At 39.8% G+C, this 19,415-nt stretch overlaps 2 protein-coding genes across 5 annotated transcripts; one reads left to right on the top strand and one right to left on the bottom strand.

Moving 5' to 3' along the window:
* Positions 1 to 1,420: 1,420 nt before the first annotated feature.
* On the top strand, positions 1,421 to 12,181 carry gtpbp2a (GTP binding protein 2a). 2 transcript variants are annotated; one of them, XM_027165842.2, is made up of 13 exons: positions 1,421 to 1,982; positions 2,427 to 2,518; positions 3,392 to 3,418; positions 3,885 to 4,069; positions 5,124 to 5,232; positions 5,509 to 5,706; positions 5,881 to 6,055; positions 8,007 to 8,226; positions 8,411 to 8,546; positions 8,679 to 8,737; positions 8,825 to 8,996; positions 9,086 to 9,250; positions 10,013 to 12,181. In XM_027165842.2, exons 4-13 carry the CDS (start codon positions 3,936 to 3,938, stop codon positions 10,175 to 10,177), a joined length of 1,533 nt encoding a protein of 510 aa, XP_027021643.1. In that variant the 5' UTR covers positions 1,421 to 1,982; positions 2,427 to 2,518; positions 3,392 to 3,418; positions 3,885 to 3,935; the 3' UTR covers positions 10,178 to 12,181. The 2 variants fall into 2 exon arrangements, with proteins under 2 accessions (XP_027021643.1, XP_027021639.1); XM_027165838.2 differs by lacking the exon at positions 2,427 to 2,518 and having other exon boundaries at positions 1,424 to 1,982.
* A 1,155-nt stretch (positions 12,182 to 13,336) lies between these two features.
* polh (polymerase (DNA directed), eta) lies at positions 13,337 to 19,119 on the bottom strand. Of its 3 annotated transcripts, XM_027165624.2 has the most exons (12): positions 18,826 to 19,119; positions 17,784 to 17,849; positions 17,107 to 17,277; positions 16,572 to 16,706; positions 16,256 to 16,473; positions 15,952 to 16,133; positions 15,700 to 15,803; positions 15,495 to 15,614; positions 15,063 to 15,186; positions 14,916 to 14,981; positions 14,642 to 14,814; positions 13,337 to 14,337 (listed from the first exon to the last, which is right to left on the bottom strand). In XM_027165624.2, the coding sequence occupies exons 3-12, from the start codon at positions 17,241 to 17,243 to the stop codon at positions 13,572 to 13,574; spliced, it is 2,025 nt and encodes a 674-aa protein (XP_027021425.2). In that variant the 5' UTR covers positions 17,244 to 17,277; positions 17,784 to 17,849; positions 18,826 to 19,119; the 3' UTR covers positions 13,337 to 13,571. The 3 variants fall into 3 exon arrangements, with proteins under 3 accessions (XP_027021425.2, XP_027021423.2, XP_027021424.2); XM_027165622.2 differs by lacking the exons at positions 17,784 to 17,849; positions 18,826 to 19,119 and adding an exon at positions 17,436 to 17,556; XM_027165623.2 differs by lacking the exons at positions 17,784 to 17,849; positions 18,826 to 19,119 and having other exon boundaries at positions 17,107 to 17,507.
* Between the last annotated feature and the right edge of the window lie 296 nt (positions 19,120 to 19,415).

Below are 19,415 nucleotides of genomic sequence, written 5' to 3'. Positions count from 1 at the left end.
TGTCACTAGTGTGTGACTAGTGTGTAATTGTGTGAATAATGTGTAAATAGTGTGGATAGTGTGTAAATAGTGTGTAATTGTGTGAATATGTAAATAGTGTGTAATTGTGTGGATAGTGTGTAAATAGTGTGAAATTGTGTGAATAGTGTGTAAATAGTGTGTAATTGTGTGAATAGTGTGTAAGTGTGTGACTAGTGTGTGAATAGTATGTCACTAGTGTGTGACTAGTGTGTAAATAGTGTGCAATTGTGTGAATAGTGTGTAATTGTGTGGATAGTGTGTAAATAGTGTGTAATTGTGTGGATAGTGTGTAAATAGTGTGAAATTGTGTGAATAGTGTGTAAATAGTGTGTAATTGTGTGAATAGTGTGTAAGTGTGTGACTAGTGTGTGAATAGTATGTCACTAGTGTGTGACTAGTGTGTAATTGTGTGAATAATGTGTAAATAGTGTGGATAGTGTGTAAATAGTGTGTAATTGTGTGAATATGTAAATAGTGTGTAATTGTGTGGATAGTGTGTAAATAGTGTGAAATTGTGTGAATAGTGTGTAAATAGTGTGTAATTGTGTGAATAGTGTGTAAGTGTGTGAATAGTGTGTGAATAGTATGTCACTAGTGTGTGACTAGTGTGTAAATAGTGTGCAATTGTGTGAATAGTGTGTAATTGTGTGGATAGTGTGTAAATAGTGTGTAATTGTGTGGATAGTGTGTAAATAGTGTGAAATTGTGTGAATAGTGTGTAAATAGTGTGTAATTGTGTGAATAGTGTGTAAGTGTGTGACTAGTGTGTGAATAGTATGTCACTAGTGTGTGACTAGTGTGTGAATAGTGTGTAATTGTGTAAATAGTGTGTAATTGTGTGGATAGTGTGTAAATAGTGTGTAATTGTGTGAATATTGTGTGAATAGTGTGAATAGTGTGTAAATAGTGTGTAATTGTGTGAATAGTGTGTAAGTGTGTGACTAGTGTGTGAATAGTATGTCACTAGTGTGTGACTAGTGTGTAAATAGTGTGCAATTGTGTGAATAGTGTGTAATTGTGTGGATAGTGTGTAAATAGTGTGTAATTGTGTGAATATTGTGTGAATAGTGTGTGAATAGTGTGTAAGTGTGTGAATAGTGTGTGTGTTGAACTATCCGATCTCAAGGCTATTTCAGCTTCATGCCCAGTGTTCCCAGGAAGGGCTCTGGAACAACACTGATTTGGACAAAGCAGTTAAGTAAAAAAAACCAAACAAAAAAAAAACCAACAAACAAATAGTAATTTCTAATTTTATATATAATACAGTACGTTTTACATATCTAACGTTACATTTGTACATTTTGCTTCTCCTTTCCCACCACCAGAACAGGGTGAAACACCTGGGGTTAAAAGGGTATGAGTCAAACTATCAGAACTTAAGAACGACTCCGTGTTTATGTCCCTGTAATAAATATTGCAGCGCAGTTGCAACATCTTCACGTATTCAAAATACCCCTTTGACCTTCTCGCTATCCAATCACACGCGCCACCTCATGAATATTGATTAGGTGACGTAGCTGCTTCCGCAAACTTAGACGAGTTGTTTACGTTTTTGGTTTTTTTGACACCCCTCCCCTCAGCTGGGGGATGTGCCTGCTTGCATGGCGCTCTTTATTATGTCTCTCTTCTTCCTTTTCTTTTACACATAATGCTACAAGGATGTCGATGATCCCGAACAGTTTTTTGTCAAGTTTTTCGTTAGCTAAGCTAGCATAGCTGAATAATTAGCTTTTTTTAACGGGGTCCCAGCAGAAATGGATCCGCGAGTGTCGGAGCTTTTCGGGACAGGTTCCGCTTTCAGACCCGGCGCTGCTGCCGCTGCTGGTGCCGGAACCGCTTCAGCTTCAAATGCTGCGGCATCGGCGCCGAAAAAGGCGCCTTCAAAAAACGGCAAGAAGACAAAAAGCCGCTGTGCCCGACATCCCAAATCGAACAAAAACCCACCGTATCTACCTCCGGAGGTGAGCCGAGCCTTCTCTGCTTCTAGTGTTATTAATATTAATAACATTTAGCATAATAACACACATTAGCCTAATTATGCGGTAGTAGCTCTCTCTAGCTAGCTAACTATCCAGCTCCACTCGGGCAGTAAACAACGACAAGTTCGTTACTTAAGTTACTTAACAACTAGTAATTCAAATTTAAATATTTGGTTTAAACGTATAACTTGTGGTTTAAATGCTCGATGCTAAACTAGCTGTGGTCGCTGTGTTTGTGTTGTTGTTTTTGTCTCACTCCCATGGACACGTCGACAACTTTCCCTTGCTCTTAGGTTTCATTTTATGAGAAAGCAAACCACTAAACCTGATAGTATACTGTAGGGTTTTTCTAGTTTAGTAAATTGTATAGTAGTTACGTGATTCTGAGTCTGTTCAGGGAGCTTGGTGTGATTGTATATGTTACAGCTGTGTTAGTAAATAACCCTGGAGTCAGACTGGACAAGACAGATCCCTGTGACACTCTGAGGCTCAGGAGGAGAAAGAAAACAAACAGAGAAGTAAAATATGTCTACACGTTTCATTTAAAAGTTCAGGTTTTGAAAGAACAGACTTGCTTTAATAACTGTCCTTTATTGTATAAGTTGTTGGTGAATACACAGATCACCCCAAGGTAAAACGATATGACTGACCCCTGTCTGAGCAGTGCTATTTAAAAACACTCAACACTGTGAAATCCAGCCATACATTCATCTTCATCTCGGTCAGGATCACTGTAGATCCAGACATGATCCAGGGAACGTTGGGTGCGAGATAAGAATACACCCTGGACAATATGCGTACACACGTTCACACCTAGGGGCAATTTAGAGTAGCCAATCCATCTATTGGCATGTTTTGTGACATTGAGACAAAACTATTGAGTCCTGAGGAAACCGGCTCACACGCAGATTTGAGCTCGGGATTGAACTTTGGAGCTGTGATGCACCACCAGAAAACACTGCTTGTTACATTTATTCATACTGATACATTTAGTTCAGATTACTGATTTATGAGGTTTTAATAATAATAATATTATTCAATGATTTTTTTCCCTTAATGAATATAAAAAGATCATTGATTGTATTAACGTTCACATTTCTACTTTGACACCATGTTTAACCCAGATTAAGCACGGCTCATACAAAATTGATTAGGTAGTTATTATTGTTAATATATTTTAGTTTATTCTCATTTCTGTTTTTCAGAGCACAGCGCAATCTGTCCGTTTAGGTGTTTCTGTTTAGATGTAAAATTCTTTGCATCCTGGTCTGTAGACTTTTCAGAGTGTTGTTCATAGGCAGGTCTATGCTTTGTGGTGTAAAAAACTGAACCACACTGGTTATTGTTTCAGCTCTATTCATTAAAGTCTCTGGCTTTTGCTTTTGTTTCAGGTTGAAGAGGGAAATATAGAGTACAAGGTAAGCGTTTGTGATTTACTTCATGTTTCATAATTTACATTTACAGCATTTGACACACGCTCTTTTCCAGAGTGACGTAGAAAAGTTCTTTAAAGTCCATGTAAATTTTTTTTTTAATTTGCACGTATCACAAACAGGGAAAATAGTAGTTTAATTCCTCATTAACAAAATACAATTATTTAAAAAAGATACTGTGCAAAGTGTCACTTTGTTGTTGTTTTTTTGTTTTGGAGTTAACGGTTTCTGTCTAGCACTGATTTTTTTTAATCTAGATTTAACTTAGTATATCACCTCATACCATATAGAGTGATTTGTGCTGTATCCAGCCCAGACCTGCCACATTCTGCCTTTGCTATCATTTAGTCATTAACATAAATAAACTCTCTCACTGGTCTTAGAGAATGATATAAGGAATGATGCACGCTTAAATTGCCATAATCTTTACTTTCATTGTGTCATGACTCAGCTGAAGCTGGTGAACCCCACACAGTATCGCTTTGAGCACCTGGCCACACAGATGAAATGGAGGCTGCAGGAAGGCAGAGGAGAGGCTGTGTATCAAATCGGTGTGGAAGACAATGGCTTGCTTGTTGGATTATCCGAGACAGATATGAGAGCTTCGCTCCGGACCCTCCACATGATGGCTGAGAAGTATGGCCTTATTTATCTTCGCTCATAAGTCTTGTACACAGTTGAAATAGTATAATATTGAAATGTTATGTGTGTGCTTTTGATTTATTTATGTTTATTTTTTAACCCCACACAAACCTGACAGTATTTTCCGCACTATAAGGCGCACCTAAAAGCCTTACATTTTCCCAAAAATCGGCAATGTGCCTAATAATCCGGTCCTCCTTATGTGTGCACTGAGTTCCAAAAATCAGTGAAAACGTTGTTTTGAGACTTTGTATAAGCGCTCCACTTGATTGACTGTCCGATCATTTCCCGCTGACACAGGGCGTAATACATACACTACGTGCGCTGGCAGCGATAAACCAATCAGAGAACATCACGTAATACACATTACGTAGTACAGTACGTACGCTTACCTTCGCCACGCCTCCGGTAGGTATAATATCGGTATGCTGCAAAGCAACATTTGTTTCTTCCTAACCATTATGTGCTCCACACTCCAGTCCGGTAGGTGGCGGTAAATGCACCTTAAGTTGGTTTGCCATCCGCCAATAAAAATCAGATACTTACGAGGCACAGTTCAAACTACAGGCTATCAGTTACACGGTTGTAAATGGGAATAGAGCAGCTGCGAAAGAATTCAACATCCATGAATCTATGGTTCGGAAGTGCAGGAAGCAAGAAAATTAACTGTGCCAAGTTAAGAAAACATCTTTGATAGACTTTGATAGATTTGTGGGAGAAGATTGATTAAAAAATAGTGTGTATTGTTAAAAAGTTCAAATAAACTCACTTTTTTGTTTTACTTTTTTTTGTAGACCGTATGATTTAGCATGCACCTTATAATACGGTGCTCCTTATGTATGGGTTAAGTACAGAAATAGACCCCGTAATTGAGACCGCGCCTTATAATCCGGTGCGCTTTGTGGTGCGGAAAATACTGTAATAAGTGATCAGCATAGAGTGTTAGAAAGTAAGAAAGTGTCCACACGGTGCTGCTAAACACTACTACTACCACTTATTGGACCACTACATTTACAATATTGTCCGCATCTTTGTGGTGACTTCTCAGGGTGGGTGCTGACATTACAGTTCTCAGAGAGAGAGAGGTGGATTATGACTCAGAGGAGCCTCGTAAAATTGCAGAAGTCCTCGTCAGGAAAGTGCCAGATGACCAGCAGGTCAGTGCTCATGTTGTTTACTAGTTAAAGCATATCAGAGGCCTATATACATGTGGCTTGGTGCCTGTCATGCTTTTTTTACTATGTTAACATGCTGAAGAGCAGGTAGTGTGATGTATGATTTACATAATGATTGTGCAGCAATTCCACTCATACTGCTGCATTGCTATGTAACAATGGATATAAATACGATATGCTATAAACCACAATATTTTTTTATTGGTAATAATGCAGTGAGTCTGCTCTCTGACACATTTAATGTGGTTGTATTTACAGTTTCTGGACTTACGGGTAGCTGTGCTGGGTAACGTGGACACGGGGAAGTCCACTCTCCTTGGTGTGCTCACACAAGGAGAGCTGGATAATGGCAGGGGCAGAGCACGACTAAACCTCTTTAGGCATCTCCATGAGATTCAGACAGGGAGGACCTCCAGTATCAGCTTTGAGATACTAGGCTTTAACAGCAAAGGAGAGGTAGGTTTATATGCCATATGACTCGAGCTCAATTTATTTAATTGTATGTTGAAACAATGTCCTTCCTGCTTTTTGCCAGGCCATTTTGTTTTGTTGTTTTTTATCATATCCAGGGATGTTTTCTAGGCGGAATTAAGCCGTTTTAATGTCTTTTAATGAATGTCCATTCCGCAGGTGGTGAATTACAGTGAGTCAAGAACGACTGAAGAAATCTGCGAAAGCGCTTCAAAAATGATAACCTTCATAGATTTGGCTGGTCATCATAAATATCAAAAAACTACCATCTTTGGCCTCACCAGCTACTGCCCTGACTTTGGCATGCTTGTGGTCAGTGCAAACACTGGCATTGGTAAGTCTATCTAACTTCTAACTTTGGTTTATAAGATAGTAGTCTAGACTGTAAGATCTTTAGCCTTCGACAGATGAGTCAAGTTAAGGTGACTCGGTCAGCAGGCACATACTGATAAACGTTAGATAAGAGGGCAAAGTAACACAAAGCAGCCTTGCAATATTTAAGTGCACTGCAGCCTTATCACACTCAACCAGATGCAACTTCTCAAATTACCCATGTAATTTTTATGTAATGAGGAATATTGCCTTCCCCCCGTACAGTAAGTGTTTCCCAATATATCCCAGGCTGCCTTGTTGAGTGTAGGAGGTGGGGTAGAGGTGGGAAGATGGAGCAGGCTGGAGTGAAGGAATGGTTAACGTTCAGTAATTGGAACCCTGCTAGCCTGGTGCTGACTCTTCAGACAAAATAAGGAATAATGAATGGAAAAGATTTAAACTGGATTTCAGCACAGTCAGTTAACTCGACACAAACATTTTATTTTTTTACAGAATCAGTCAAATGTTTAATGTACTGTGAAAAACCTTTGCCTGTAGTTTATCAATATAACAACTTTAGGAAAGCGAGTCAGACCGCGAGTAACCAATAATCTTTCAGCGTATACTCAACAGTATCCTGGAAGGTCACATTGTGCATAATAAAACAGAAAACTGATCTTTGTGGTGTCTGAGTCTTGGCCCTGTCTGTGGTCAGAGGAAGGACGTCCCCTCTCACAAAGGCCTGGAAATCACTCAGGTGCCCGGTCTCTTGTCCGTCCTTAATGTTGTTTATCTGACTTTTGATGGATCTGGGCATACATAGACACACACCTCTTTCAGCCTGATAGTTAGAGGTGACCAACTGTGTTTGCTTTCATGCTGTCTGAGCTGGGATCCAGTCAGTGAGGTGGGTGTCAGTGGGTTAATCATGAACATGGTGTTCCGGATATCTCTATTCGGATCACTGCTGCGTCTGAGGGAAGTCGAGGGCCGGCATTTGGAATTGCACCAATTTTAAGCTACAAAGTAAAGGGAAAACCATGGATGCCTTCACCGATGCTCTTTTTTTACATTTTTTTTAGCCACTGAACCATTATGTTTATTTACCTCCTCAAAACATCAAACTATACACACTGTTCTAGATTTATCAACCTAATTTGTGTATGTTGATTGATCTGACACAGATACTTTTATATACAGTACAGCTCTGTTGATGCAGTGTGCCGACAAGTCGGTTTGACCTCGCCTTGATGGGCTTATGAATGCTTATGAAAAGTAGAGCTTTTGTTGTGTTTCTAGATAGATAAGTCTGTTTTTATTTGAGATGTTTTTTATTTTAGAGCTTTTTGTAGATTAGGGTTAGGGTCAGGGTTCTGGTGTTCCCAGAAACGCATTTGTCTAGATGTAGGGAAAAAATGTGTTTTGTTTTTCATATGCATGTTTTGCATGACAAAGTTGAGGCAAGAGCTCAGGAAAGCGAGAGTGAGAGCAATAGGAGCAATAGCTTCTCAAAAGGCTTTAAAGGATGCGTCGGTTTAATCTGTTGTTGGGTTTTTTTTTACATGCTTGCTTTTTTTATGAAAAATATGGCTTTATTCGCTTGTACGTTGCAGTATAGTTTTTGTTAAGTGGACAGGTGTATTCTGTTCTGTTGTAAGTGTATTTGTCGACCCTTACATGACCTCTCTAGAGCCTCTCTGCTGTCTGAGCTGCTGTTTAAGCACACAATTATATGAATAGCTCACAATACCTGTCTACTGAAAAGTACACATATAGAATACAGCTGTTCCTGGTTCAGTGCATGTATTATATATATATTATGTGCTTAGGGTGAGATCTCCAGTGTTAATGTAATTGTATACAAGCACATGCAGAAGTAAAGAGAAGTGTTAGAGTAAAAATAATGTGTATAGATTTTTAAATGTGAAGTCCACAACAAGTGATCACCTGCACAAATGGGATTTGTTTTTTAGTGGGCACCACACGGGAGCACCTTGGCCTGGCCATGGCTCTGACAGTGCCAGTCTTCATCGTGGTTAGTAAAGTTGATCTGTGCACAAAAGCCACAGTAGAGAGAACTGTACGGCAGCTGGAGCGCTTCCTCAAGCAGCCCGGCTGCAACAAAATCCCACTGGTGGTGAACAGCAAAGACGACGCCGTCACTGCAGCCCAGCAGTTTGTACAGTCCCCCAGGTACAAAGTGCTTTTAAATATACCCACAGTAATACGCACTCGGGTCATATACAACAGATATGGTCTCATTGTACAAGGAAACTAACTTTGCAGTGCTGAGGAGGTTCTTAAACATTACTGTGTTCCTGTTCTTTATGCTGTGTCTCGTTAATTTATATTGGCTTTACATTGTTGATCTGTTTAGCATCACACCAATCTTCACATTGTCCAGCGTATCAGGGGAGAATCTGGAGCTGCTCAAGGTGTTCTTTAACATCCTCCCTCCCCTCAGCAACAGCAAAGAGCAGGAGAAGCTCATGCAGCAACTCACCGAGTTCCAGGTTCACATAATCAACAGTATTTAGTAGCCTAGAATCTACAAAGCCAACACAACACGTGCCATGATCTTTCTTTATAGAGGAAAACTTTACCCAAGGACTCAAGATTTAGACCTTGTTTTTATTTCCCTGCAGGTTGATGAGATTTATACAGTACCTGATGTTGGGACTGTAGTGGGTGGAACTCTTTACAGGTAATAACATGTCCAACATTTTGTCATTGTAGAAGCTGAAGAATTTTTTTTATTAATCGTGTCCTAATCCATCTTGCTTTATTGCAGTGGTATCTGTCGAGAGGGGGAGCAGTTAGTTGTAGGACCGATGGATAACGGCCAGTTCTGCGAGCTCACCGTGTGCAGCATCCAGAGAAACCGATCAGCATGCAGGGTGCTTCGAGCAGGACAGGCAGCTACCCTGGCACTGGGCGAGTTTGATCGCTCATTGTTACGAAAGGTTTGGATGTGTGGCTGTGTGTAAGGTCTGATTTGTGCCAAAAGCTTGCTTTTCTGCGATCTTATGTACGTGTTATTTTTTTTCTTTAGGGAATGGTGATGGTGAGTCCGGAGATGCATCCCACTATCTGTTGGATGTTTGAAGCTGAGATTGTTCTGCTCTTCCATGCTAAGACTTTTCACAAGGGCTTCCAGGTGACCGTGCATGTGGGCAACGTGAGACAGACCACCACAGTGGAGGCTCTGCAAGGGAAGGTGAGACTGTGATTGTGATTCACTTCATCATACATGTGTGTGTATCTTTCTTCTCACATTGCTCAGTCATATCTGTATGGGTGTTGCCCATACACATTATAGTTCTTAGATGGTATAAAATTAATCATTAATGTATCCTGCCAGTGTAATACTGCACTGACCGTCACCATTAGTAATGTTATTACCTTCTATTTGGTGACCCAGAGCTCACTCGCATGTTTCTTTTTGTCTAGTTCACACATTAAAATATAAAAATTCCTTGCATTACTTACATGTTTCTTAGCTTAGGATTCATTGAATGAATTTACAAGATTATATAGAATGCATTTGAGAGCACATAAGGGCTTTAAGAGAGCAAACAAAGACTAGGTAAATAGTATGAAACTTTTATACAGGATACAGGCCTGTTATTGCCCCAAGGTTTATTGTACAGCTGCAATGTTTAGGTTCTCTGGAAAAACAGTGTGTCCCTTGACATTACTCAGGAAGTGGATGCGTCATAGCATAACATTTACAGTCGTCCAAGAGTCTGGTAGTACGTTTCTATGAAGGTGAATGACTTCCTCCACACTACTGAATTGCGCACATGCATAAGAGAATGAGAGGAGTTGGCTGGTATTTCACTACTGTTCACAAGTTAATGAGCTTTTAGGCAACTAGGGATTTGTTCTTTTCTTTTTTAGACCTAAACCCTTAACCAATTCTCATTTGTCAGACATCAGTAACACAAATAAATGATCTATGGTTCATTGTTTATGTCAGGAGGAGCTGCGCACAGGTGAGAAAGCAGTGGCAAGATTCAAGTTCATCAAGCATCCAGAGTACCTCAAAGTGGGAGCCAAGCTGCTGTTTAGACACGGAGTTACCAAAGGCATCGGACAAGTCACCAAGCTCCAGCCCTTGTCCCAGTACCAACACCAAACATAGCGTCTCATTCTTGTCCTTTCTGCCTCTACTGGCTCAGAGGATACAAGCACATCCTATAAAAATACACCAGTCCTTCAGTCATCCTCAGTCTCATTTTGTAATCCCTCACAACCTCAGAATCATTTGCATTTTCTTTTCTTCTACCAAAGACTTTCGCCACTGACCTCAAGCTTTTTTTTCTTTTTAAATTTATATAGATTCGCTTTCTCTTTAGATGGTCTGGTTTATAGATTTTTTAACTGTAGCAATAAGAATATAAGGAAGTGAGCTGGTTCTGATTTAAGCATAAATGCAAAGGACACCAAATCAAGGGTCGATTTGAATTCAAGTAGCTGTTTTTGTCAGTAATGGTGGACACCTAGCAATTTAAAGAATTTTAAAGCAAATGTCAAACCAACTGGATGGCTGATTGGGTAAATGATAGCTGAGCCTTAATGCCGCCAGCATTATTTACCCCATCAGCATTGTTTGTTTGACTTTTTTCCTCTTTACAGCCTTTTAATGAGCTCCTTGCACCAACACTCATTTAACCACAAAATACAAGCAGAGTAAAAGCATGAGCATGCTTCATCACAACTTCAGAGTTTAGTCCCAGCCCTTACTGTATGTCTCTCACTCTCTCTCTCTCACACACACACACACACACACACACACAGAAGTACATCCAGGTGTGTTGGAACTAAACTCTGCAGCTTGGTAGATCTCCAGGAAAGGTATTGGAAACCTTTATATTAATAATTAAAGGCAACAGACTTTAGGATCATTTTGAAGGAGAGTTACTTTTCATGGGTGTCCGAGTCTAATCATCTGTAGCCAATGTCTTCACAAGTAATTCAATTTAATGGCAGCTTCAATGGTGATTGACTTTTATCTTGTCAACCAACCTTTTAAAATGAACTTTTCACAGCGTAAACCAACTCAAACCTGCTAACAGTCTGTTGTCTTCTGTAAAAGGATGACCGATATGAAACAAGGCACTTTAATGTAGTGGCAGGCTCAGGCTTTACAGGGTTGGACGTTTCAGCTCAATAAGACACACTGAAGGTATCTCCCACTGCCTTATCACCATGTGGTTCTCTGTGCTTCACTGTTGCTGAATGCCACTTTGTATGAGAATATCAGTGTTTTTCCTGTTTGTTGTAATGTCGTTTATGTTTATATTCTTGCCTACACTCAAGTGCTTTAGTTGCTCAGGAAGTGTTGCTTGTTCCTCCTTCACATTGACCCTAGGTCGACTTGAGCGGCTCCTGAAGGATGAAACCCGTCTCTCAGCTGCCCGTATCTCTGCTGCTCTTTTACTGAATATGCACTGCAGTGCAAAATGCACTGCAGGCCTCAGGCAGAATTTTTCATAATCCAGTATGTCACCGATTGTTATTGTTAACCGTCTTCTATTTTTCTCTAGGTTACTAATATCACAATGTTAAATCGAGGTGCTCTTTCATTGTGCCTTGAGCCCGACAAGCTCCTTTGCGAAGTTTGATGTCGAACCCCACACAGTTTTGTAGCTCTTTAAACTTGGTGCTAACCCTTTACTCTTTACACAAAGAGGGTTGATACATTAGTTTCTAAACCCTGACGATGTGTCTGTCTACAACAACCAGTTTATGCATGTCAAGTTCTCATATGTACCACATTAAGGCACATGTTAACACCTTTATATGTTGTTCAGTGTGTTTCTTGTGCAATTTTAGAGGTAGGAAATACAAATGTATTTAAAACTAAAATGGAAAACAAAGGTTGTTTTGTTACTTAGTTTTATCAAGTCTTCTACTTTTGAAACCCTCTATTAGTGTCTTTTTTCTGGGCTTCTTATGAAGAGAGACACTGGAAAAAATGTTTTTATTTTTTCCTCCCATCTAATTTCTTAAAGAATTTTAGAAGTTTAGCTTTTCTTTTTGGTGAATTGATGGAAAAAATAAGTTTGTATATTTATGATGTGTGTATATAATATATATATATATATAAATAACAAAATAAAATGTTCATGACTGATTCCTTTTAGAGCTGTGTTCTTCGATTGGTGTATAGTTAAAAACAAGTCTTTTGATCTCCAGTACTCTGTGAACACCATCACACAAGTGCACAACTGTGTATGTGTGTGTATGATGTCATTTTATCTTGAAGCATTACAATTTCCTTCAGCTGGAGCTAAGGGGTCTAAATATGTTGAAGTGACAATTCTCCTGACATGGTTTGCTCAGGTATGAGTCCATCGTCCTGCACAGAGTCCTTAGCTCTAACCTGCTGAACACCTTTTGGATACACTAGAATCCTGACTGCACCCCAAAACCTTTATTCAACATCAGCGACTGACTTCACTTGTGCTCTTCAGGCTGAACTGGCAAATGTTATAGCAGCAAAGTGGTGACTAACTCTGGAACAAGAGGTGGTGGTTGTCCACAAACCTTTGGCTGTACAGTGTATAAAACGCGTGCATGATGAAATGGGCTGTCAGCCTTGCTCACAGAGACCGAAAGCTGATGTAAGAGTCTGTAATCACATTCTAGCACCATGAAAGCCAACAGTGACAACATACAATTACTGTAGTGACATGCAAATGCTTAACAAATCTCACTACTTACGCAATTCAGGAAAAAGTATAGTGCAGAACAATGACCATTTTGAAAATATGTTGGTGTATATAGTATAGGTATTATTAACACCTAATTAAAGTAGTTGATGCGATGTTGGTCTTTGAAGTAAACTCGTTCAATTCCAATTACAAGGCCCTTCCTTGAGAATCACATAAAAGACCAATTAAATATTGATTAGTCTGGGTAGTAAATCCAGAGAAAATGTTTGTTTACACACTTGGAATAGTCATAAGTGTATTTGTTTACTGACCAAAATATGCACAAACTGGTAAATTTTTATAACCCTGGCAACCCTGATCAGGCAGTTACAACCTTTCTGGGAAGCTTTTCAAAAGAAAAACAAATAGTACATCTACGATTTGTATTTGTTCATTCTAAATCATGTATTTGTACTGGGTTAAATCACTAATCCATGATAATAAGTGCAATTATTTTTAAATAGTTTGATGATACAAGTTCCAGCATCTTGTGACACCAGCGTTCTAGGTGGTTATACTGTCCTGCCCTCTTGTGGCTGTTACTGAGCATCACATTACTCCAATAAAACGACTATAAAAAGCAATACATTAAAACAGTATTTTATTAAAATCATTTGGAAGACAATTACATTTAACCAAGTAACTCAAGTTTTCTTAAGCATAGAAGCTAAACAGTTTTCTACTTCAAATTTTTTTTGTATGTATAACGTTTATATTTGTAAGCCAGACAAAATTTCTCCAAAGGCATGATTTAGGACTTGATGTAGAAAAGTCTGATTAAGTAGGGGATCCAGGTTTTTACAAAAATAAATAAATAAATTAGGCTTTCTTGAAGAAAGAATCCAAAGTGGTTGATTTGTCCATGGGCCTTGCTCTCTTTGCCTGAGGTCCAGCCTGATTTTTGGGTCTGCTCTTTCCACGTGATAATGACACCGTTTCAGCCATGACTGGGGCAGACAAGAATGACGATGATGAGGTGGTGGAGGAGGAAGAAGAGAGGGAATTCTGCAGATCAAGTGCATAGTGGTAGTCTGTGTGTTCTGGCATCTCCCACATTAGTACTTCCTGTCCACAGCGTTCGCACGTGTGAAAGTCCTCTTTGCAATCTTTAAAGTGGACACCTTGAGTGAGGACCTCAGCACAATTTGGCTCATCGACACCAAATGAAGTGCATAAGGTCTGAGATTTGTCCTCTGTGCTTTCTTTCATGTTGTTTTCTTTAGGGAACCTGTCAGAGGTTTTCTCCAATGACTTTCTTTGAAAAAAGGAGGAAAGTGACACATTTGAAATCACTGGCACTTTCGGAGGTACCGTACTGGTTGTACTGTGTGGAAGGTTCTCAGAAGAACAACCTTCTATACAACTTTCGTCTGCTTCCTTCTTTTTCTTTTCAGCAGCTTTTTGGAAAAGGGCTTGGATACCTCCAGGTTTCGTTAGTGCCGTTTCTGTTCTTGAAGCTGGCTCGTTTGTTTTCAGACGTGACTTGGTTGGTGTGATGTCACTGCTGAGGAAACTAGTGATTTCTCCTGATGAGTTCTCACTGAACTTACTGGCAGATAAATGGAGACAGGTTAAAGGTGGAGACCTAGAGGAAAAATTACACAAAAGAGACACTAAATCAAACTCATTGAATCATAATGTGCTTGTGGAACATTTATTTTAATTCGCTGTGTAAATTTGTCCAAAGCTCATGAAAAAAGCACTTTTCTGCTACGCTTATTATTATTCTTTTATATAAAATACAGAAACCCTGCATCAATATGGAAAGCAATACACCAATGCCACCATATCAAGATAGCAATATTACTCCAGTGTCCTTGGCTCGAGTTCACACAAGGCTAAGTGGTTTAAAGAGATGAAGTGTCCAGAATCACATAACCATAACTCACCAGGCTCCCTGATGGCTGCCTGCAGCATTAAGGCTCTTAATAATGGCAAAACTGTCTGAGGAAATCTTTGAGGCTTCATAGCGTGTTAGGGCAAAGCAGCGAGATAAACTGATGGGCTTTTTATCTCCAGCTAGGCGGACCCCCACAGTTAGAAGCTTAGCAACTCGACCATTCTGCCGAGTAAACAATAAAAATTCCTGCATGTCAGAGGGAAACAAAACAAAACAAAACAAATAATCAACCACAAATTGGCTTGACGAGATTTAACTCTTACCATCGCTTTATCCTTACTCAGTCTATCTTCCAGCTCAAGGGCCAGCTGGTGCAGCCAGTGCTCAACCTAAAAAAACAACAACCACAACATTATAGCACATAGATGATGGATAGGGATTTGCATGTATATCACAGGCTTTATTAGTACCTGTGTTTTTGTAGCCAGAGCTGATTTTCCCTGAAAGTTCTTGCTACAGCCGATGGATTTGGGAAGCTGCCTGGGTTTCACTGGCTCAAACTCAATGCCTCTGCACAAGTCATACAACCATTGCCTGTAAAATAATAAATAAAAATGAAACACTTAAACCAAATGGCCAAGACAGTTATTTTGGTTAGACAGATAGAGACTAACAATATACTAAAAGCACAATCTTAGGTTGGTGCTCCACACTGTCCACAGGTGACAAAAAATGTGTAAAACTAAAACATGAACTCGGACCACTTTACATAGAGTATAACATAATGGAGCTTTACCTACATTAAATATTAAAATACTTATGTTAAGGCTTTTATAATTGCATGCCTCTGCATCTCTCTCACTCACACTCAGTTTGGTGGAGAAGTGAAGGGAGAGTCTTACCCAGTCTTTTCTCCGAAGCGTTCCTCCAGCTGCGCCCGTGTGAACCGAGTCAGCTCACCCATATTCTCTACCCCCAGAGTCTCTGTAATGGAAGCGCCAAGTTTTCCTCCCAAATTGCGGCTGAAACACAACAATTGCATCATACAGTGTATATAAAACTAAACACTACGTCTAACCTCCTAGCTTTATTTGGGAATATACTTACATTTTACTAATGGGCAACGTCATGAAGAGTTCAGGCACTGATCCAAGAGGAAGCAGAGTCTGCCGATTTGGTTTGTTAAGACCGCACGCCAGTTTGGCCAATACCTTCAAAAAATTTCATTAATTTCAAAATGAATTCTATAACATGTTCACTAACTAAAAACTATTTTATAAAATGAGCAAAATCTTACTTAATCTCAGTCACCTCAATGCACTTGAATAGAATATTTTGGGTGTTCAAAAAAAAAAGCACCTTGTTATGAGAAATTCCTGCAGAACATTGGAAACCAGTGTGCTGCTCCACTGCGGCCCTCATTTCCTCCACAATCATCGCTCCAACAGCCAAACACACCTCTGAGTAGCCTAAACAGCCTGATTGAATGCAAGCAGGCAGTGTGTTGATCCACTGCTGCAGTCCCTTCAACCTCTGCTCCTCTACATGCACATAAAAATAAGTGAATTTCTGCAGTTTCAGCCTCTGCACGTAGCTGAGTTATGCTCTTGGCCACATTTTATTGCTACAATGTCTTTTTTCCGGTAAAGTTTTGAGAACACACCTTTATCCACTGCAGCATCTTCCACTGGGCCAGGAATGGGAAAGCCTTGGACGTAAGTGTTTTTCAGAAGTTGCGGGTCAATGTGCGATACTTCAAGATCCTTCAATCTTTTCTGGACGCTGCTGGTAAGGTCCATGTAGGCTTCATCGATGCTGGCTCTCTCAATGACTGCAAATCGGGACATGATCTCGATTACTTCCACACTGGCCTCCCTGTAACTGGCCAAAAAGATTAAGTCCAAACTTTCAGCATCATGGGAAGACAAAACCAGATCAAAACCATGCTTTTATCATGTGTAAAAGAATGGAGGGCTTACCAGGTTAGATCAGCTTTCCCATGTGACTCTCGGACTCTCGCCACCTGAAGATCTGGACACAGTTTTTTGGCATCATCTGCCCACATGTTTCTTGTCACACCGTGTGCTCGGGCCTCGTAACTGACTGCTATGATACTGATCAAGAAAAGAGATAAAAGTTAATGGAAAAAAATATGCATTTTTTTCCTATTGGAGAAGTTTCACTTAGAAATAAACCTTTATTGTGAGCAAATAGCAGGAATGAGTAAGTCTAGGGGTTAAGGTGTTGGACTACTTATTGGAAGGTTGTGAGTTCGAATCCCAGGTCCACCAAGCTACCACTGCTGGGCCCCTGAACAAGGCCCTTAATGGCTCAGATGTATAAATTGAAATAAAATTGTAAGTAAGCGTGTCTGGCAAATGTAAATATTGCACGTTATATATGCAAATGATGATCATGATGATCCTATGAATATGCAAATGAGTTGACCAGGTCTGTTTAGCGGCCTGTGAAGATGGTCATCTATTAAATGTAGCACCACAATGTTTTTCTCACCCTCCTCCTTTCCAGGTTTTGTATTGAGCAACGACGCAGGGTTTGTTCTTCAGCTTGGGGTTCAACCTCTGCTCCACCTGCACGTAAAAGCAGTCCATATCCACCAGGGCCACCACTCTGTCCTTTCCCACCTCCATCAGCTTCAGTATGTATTATTCTGTGATCAGTAATCTAGTGAAGAAGCATGTAAACACGTTAGCACATAAGCTAAAGCTAACGCACAAACACACCTGACAATATGGACCAGAGAACCTGGCATAGGACCAAACGCGTAAAATCAACCAAAAATCAATTCATCAAGCTCTAATGGATGATAAAAAAAACCCCACCAAAATAAATAACAAGCAACACAAACTTCGCGCCTAGCTTTAATCTTCCTTCCTACTTTTTCCTTCTTCTTTCAACTAATATCGCCACCTGCCGAACTGGAGTTCAGGCGTTCAGAAGATGAAGACCTGATCCTTGTTTTACAAATTCTATTCTCTATTCATTCTAGTCTCCTCCTGAATTTCTGAAAAATTTGAAGTTTTGCACTCCTGTAAAGTTCATGTCAAAGACAAAAGCAGAGGTGGGACAAAGCTAGCAAAAAAAATGTATATTGCATTACATAAATTCCATTAAAACACAGAATGCATTACTATATACTGATGGGGAAGGAATAAATAAATAAAACGTACTTAAAATAACGATATTAAGACATTTGTGTGAAAGTGGCACGATCATATCAATCAGTTTGCTTGTTTCTGTAGGAAAACACACACACACACACACACACACACACACACACACACACACACACACACACACACACACACACACACACACACACACACACACAAATTGCTAAGAACAATGTAAATTAAAGTCTCCATCATTAAACGGTTGTAATCTATTAGCAACAACATCGATTACCACAGAAAATGATCTTTTAGCAACTGCAACTGTTTTTTAGTCAAAACTTTGGTAAGTTTGTTAGGTTGTAATTACATAACTTTGGAGTTAAAAGACAGAATACATGTAATGAAGTCATTATTGGTCTGGAGGCTAAAAATGACACACCAGAGCTACACAGCTAAGTCCCCAATTCATAGACCCCATTCGATTGATCCAGGTTTTGGTGAAGCAAACTGCTGAAGACCAGACACATTTTCTGGTGATTTTCTGATGAAACTACCAACCTGTAGGATTGGTAGATTTAAAAATCAAAACAAACAAACAAAAAAAACTAGCTTTGACTACACTAGTTTTGAATTGTGTTGTGTTGATGCACTGGAATGTTTGTTAGATCCTATATAGATGATAGGATCAACTTTATCGATGCAGAAGAAGAACTTCTCAGAGTACTATGAATATACAGTACAGTGGCTATATAAAAAAGGTCTACGCTCACATGTATAACTCGCAGGTTTGTGTGATGTGAACAATTTAAATCAAAATAAATCACGTTAGATATCTTCTTCTTCTTCTACCGCTTATCCGGGACCGGGTCGCAGCAGTCTAAGCAGGGATGCCCAGACTTGTTAGATATTTTCCCCCCAAATTTAATGCTATAGAAATAAACCTCCCTTTGTTTAAGCACATTTTGCTTGAATTTAGATTTATATTACTATATAATATATATATAATAAATATAAGATCACTATTGTATTTATATGTGACATGAATTATTTTATAAAGCACTTTTAAAAGGAAGGCAGACTGCCACGTGCAGCGCCTCACTTGGATGTGTCTGAAGTCTCGAAGCTTGACTTCCCTACGTTTCTCCTACAAATGGGCCTTGAGCTTGTTTGGAGGTTCTAGCAGGGTAGCAGCTACTTCTATACCAACGATGCTCGTCCGTCTAGGAACCTGTCCTCTTCCACCGAGCGCGGAGCTTCGGGAGGGACGCACATGGAGTGGTGAGGGAGGAAGGGGACACCCGCCTAGCCAGCCAGATCAGCCGAATCAACCCTAGCGATCAATGGGGTGACAGATGTCGCAGCCAGATCGCCCTCACATCCAAACCATAGGTTGCCAGTCTGGACTTATATACCGCGGAACAGATATCGCTTACACGATGCCGGTAGGTGCTAAATGTACCCTCGTTGTTTACCACAAATACATAATAGTATTAGTAAAACACGTAATCCATCTTAGTAAATACGTTTTATTGTTTAATTCTTTTGTAAATAGAGTTAAAAAAGAAGATTTCAAGTTTCCCAACATGCTTTGTGGTATATGGAAATATATGGTGCAGCCATTGGCTCGAGTCAACAACGGACACGCCCTCAACAGTGAGTGTGTACACAGGGTGTGAAGCTCCGTTAAAC

This window comes from Tachysurus fulvidraco, chromosome 4 (genome assembly GCF_022655615.1).
Source record: "Tachysurus fulvidraco isolate hzauxx_2018 chromosome 4, HZAU_PFXX_2.0, whole genome shotgun sequence".
Taxonomy (NCBI): Eukaryota; Metazoa; Chordata; class Actinopteri; order Siluriformes; family Bagridae; genus Tachysurus; species Tachysurus fulvidraco.
This window is presented reverse-complemented; position numbering and strand designations above follow the sequence as displayed.

Bases quoted from the DNA above. Each gene is read 5' to 3' on its own strand.
- gtpbp2a (XM_027165838.2), top strand. From the start codon at position 1,776: ATGGATCCGCGAGTGTCGGAGCTTTTCGGGACAGGTTCCGCTTTCAGA. The intron at 5,707-5,880 runs GTAGGTTTATAT...TCCATTCCGCAG, and splicing joins GCTTTAACAGCAAAGGAGAG to GTGGTGAATTACAGTGAGTC. The intron at 8,997-9,085 runs GTTTGGATGTGT...TTTTTTCTTTAG, and splicing joins ATCGCTCATTGTTACGAAAG to GGAATGGTGATGGTGAGTCC.
- polh (XM_027165624.2), bottom strand. From the start codon at position 17,243: ATGGAGGTGGGAAAGGACAGAGTGGTGGCCCTGGTGGATATGGACTGC. The intron at 16,134-16,255 runs GTGTGTTCTCAA...ATGTGCATGTAG, and splicing joins AGATGCTGCAGTGGATAAAG to AGGAGCAGAGGTTGAAGGGA. The intron at 15,804-15,951 runs GTGCTTTTTTTT...AATTTTTTGAAG, and splicing joins CAGGAATTTCTCATAACAAG to GTATTGGCCAAACTGGCGTG.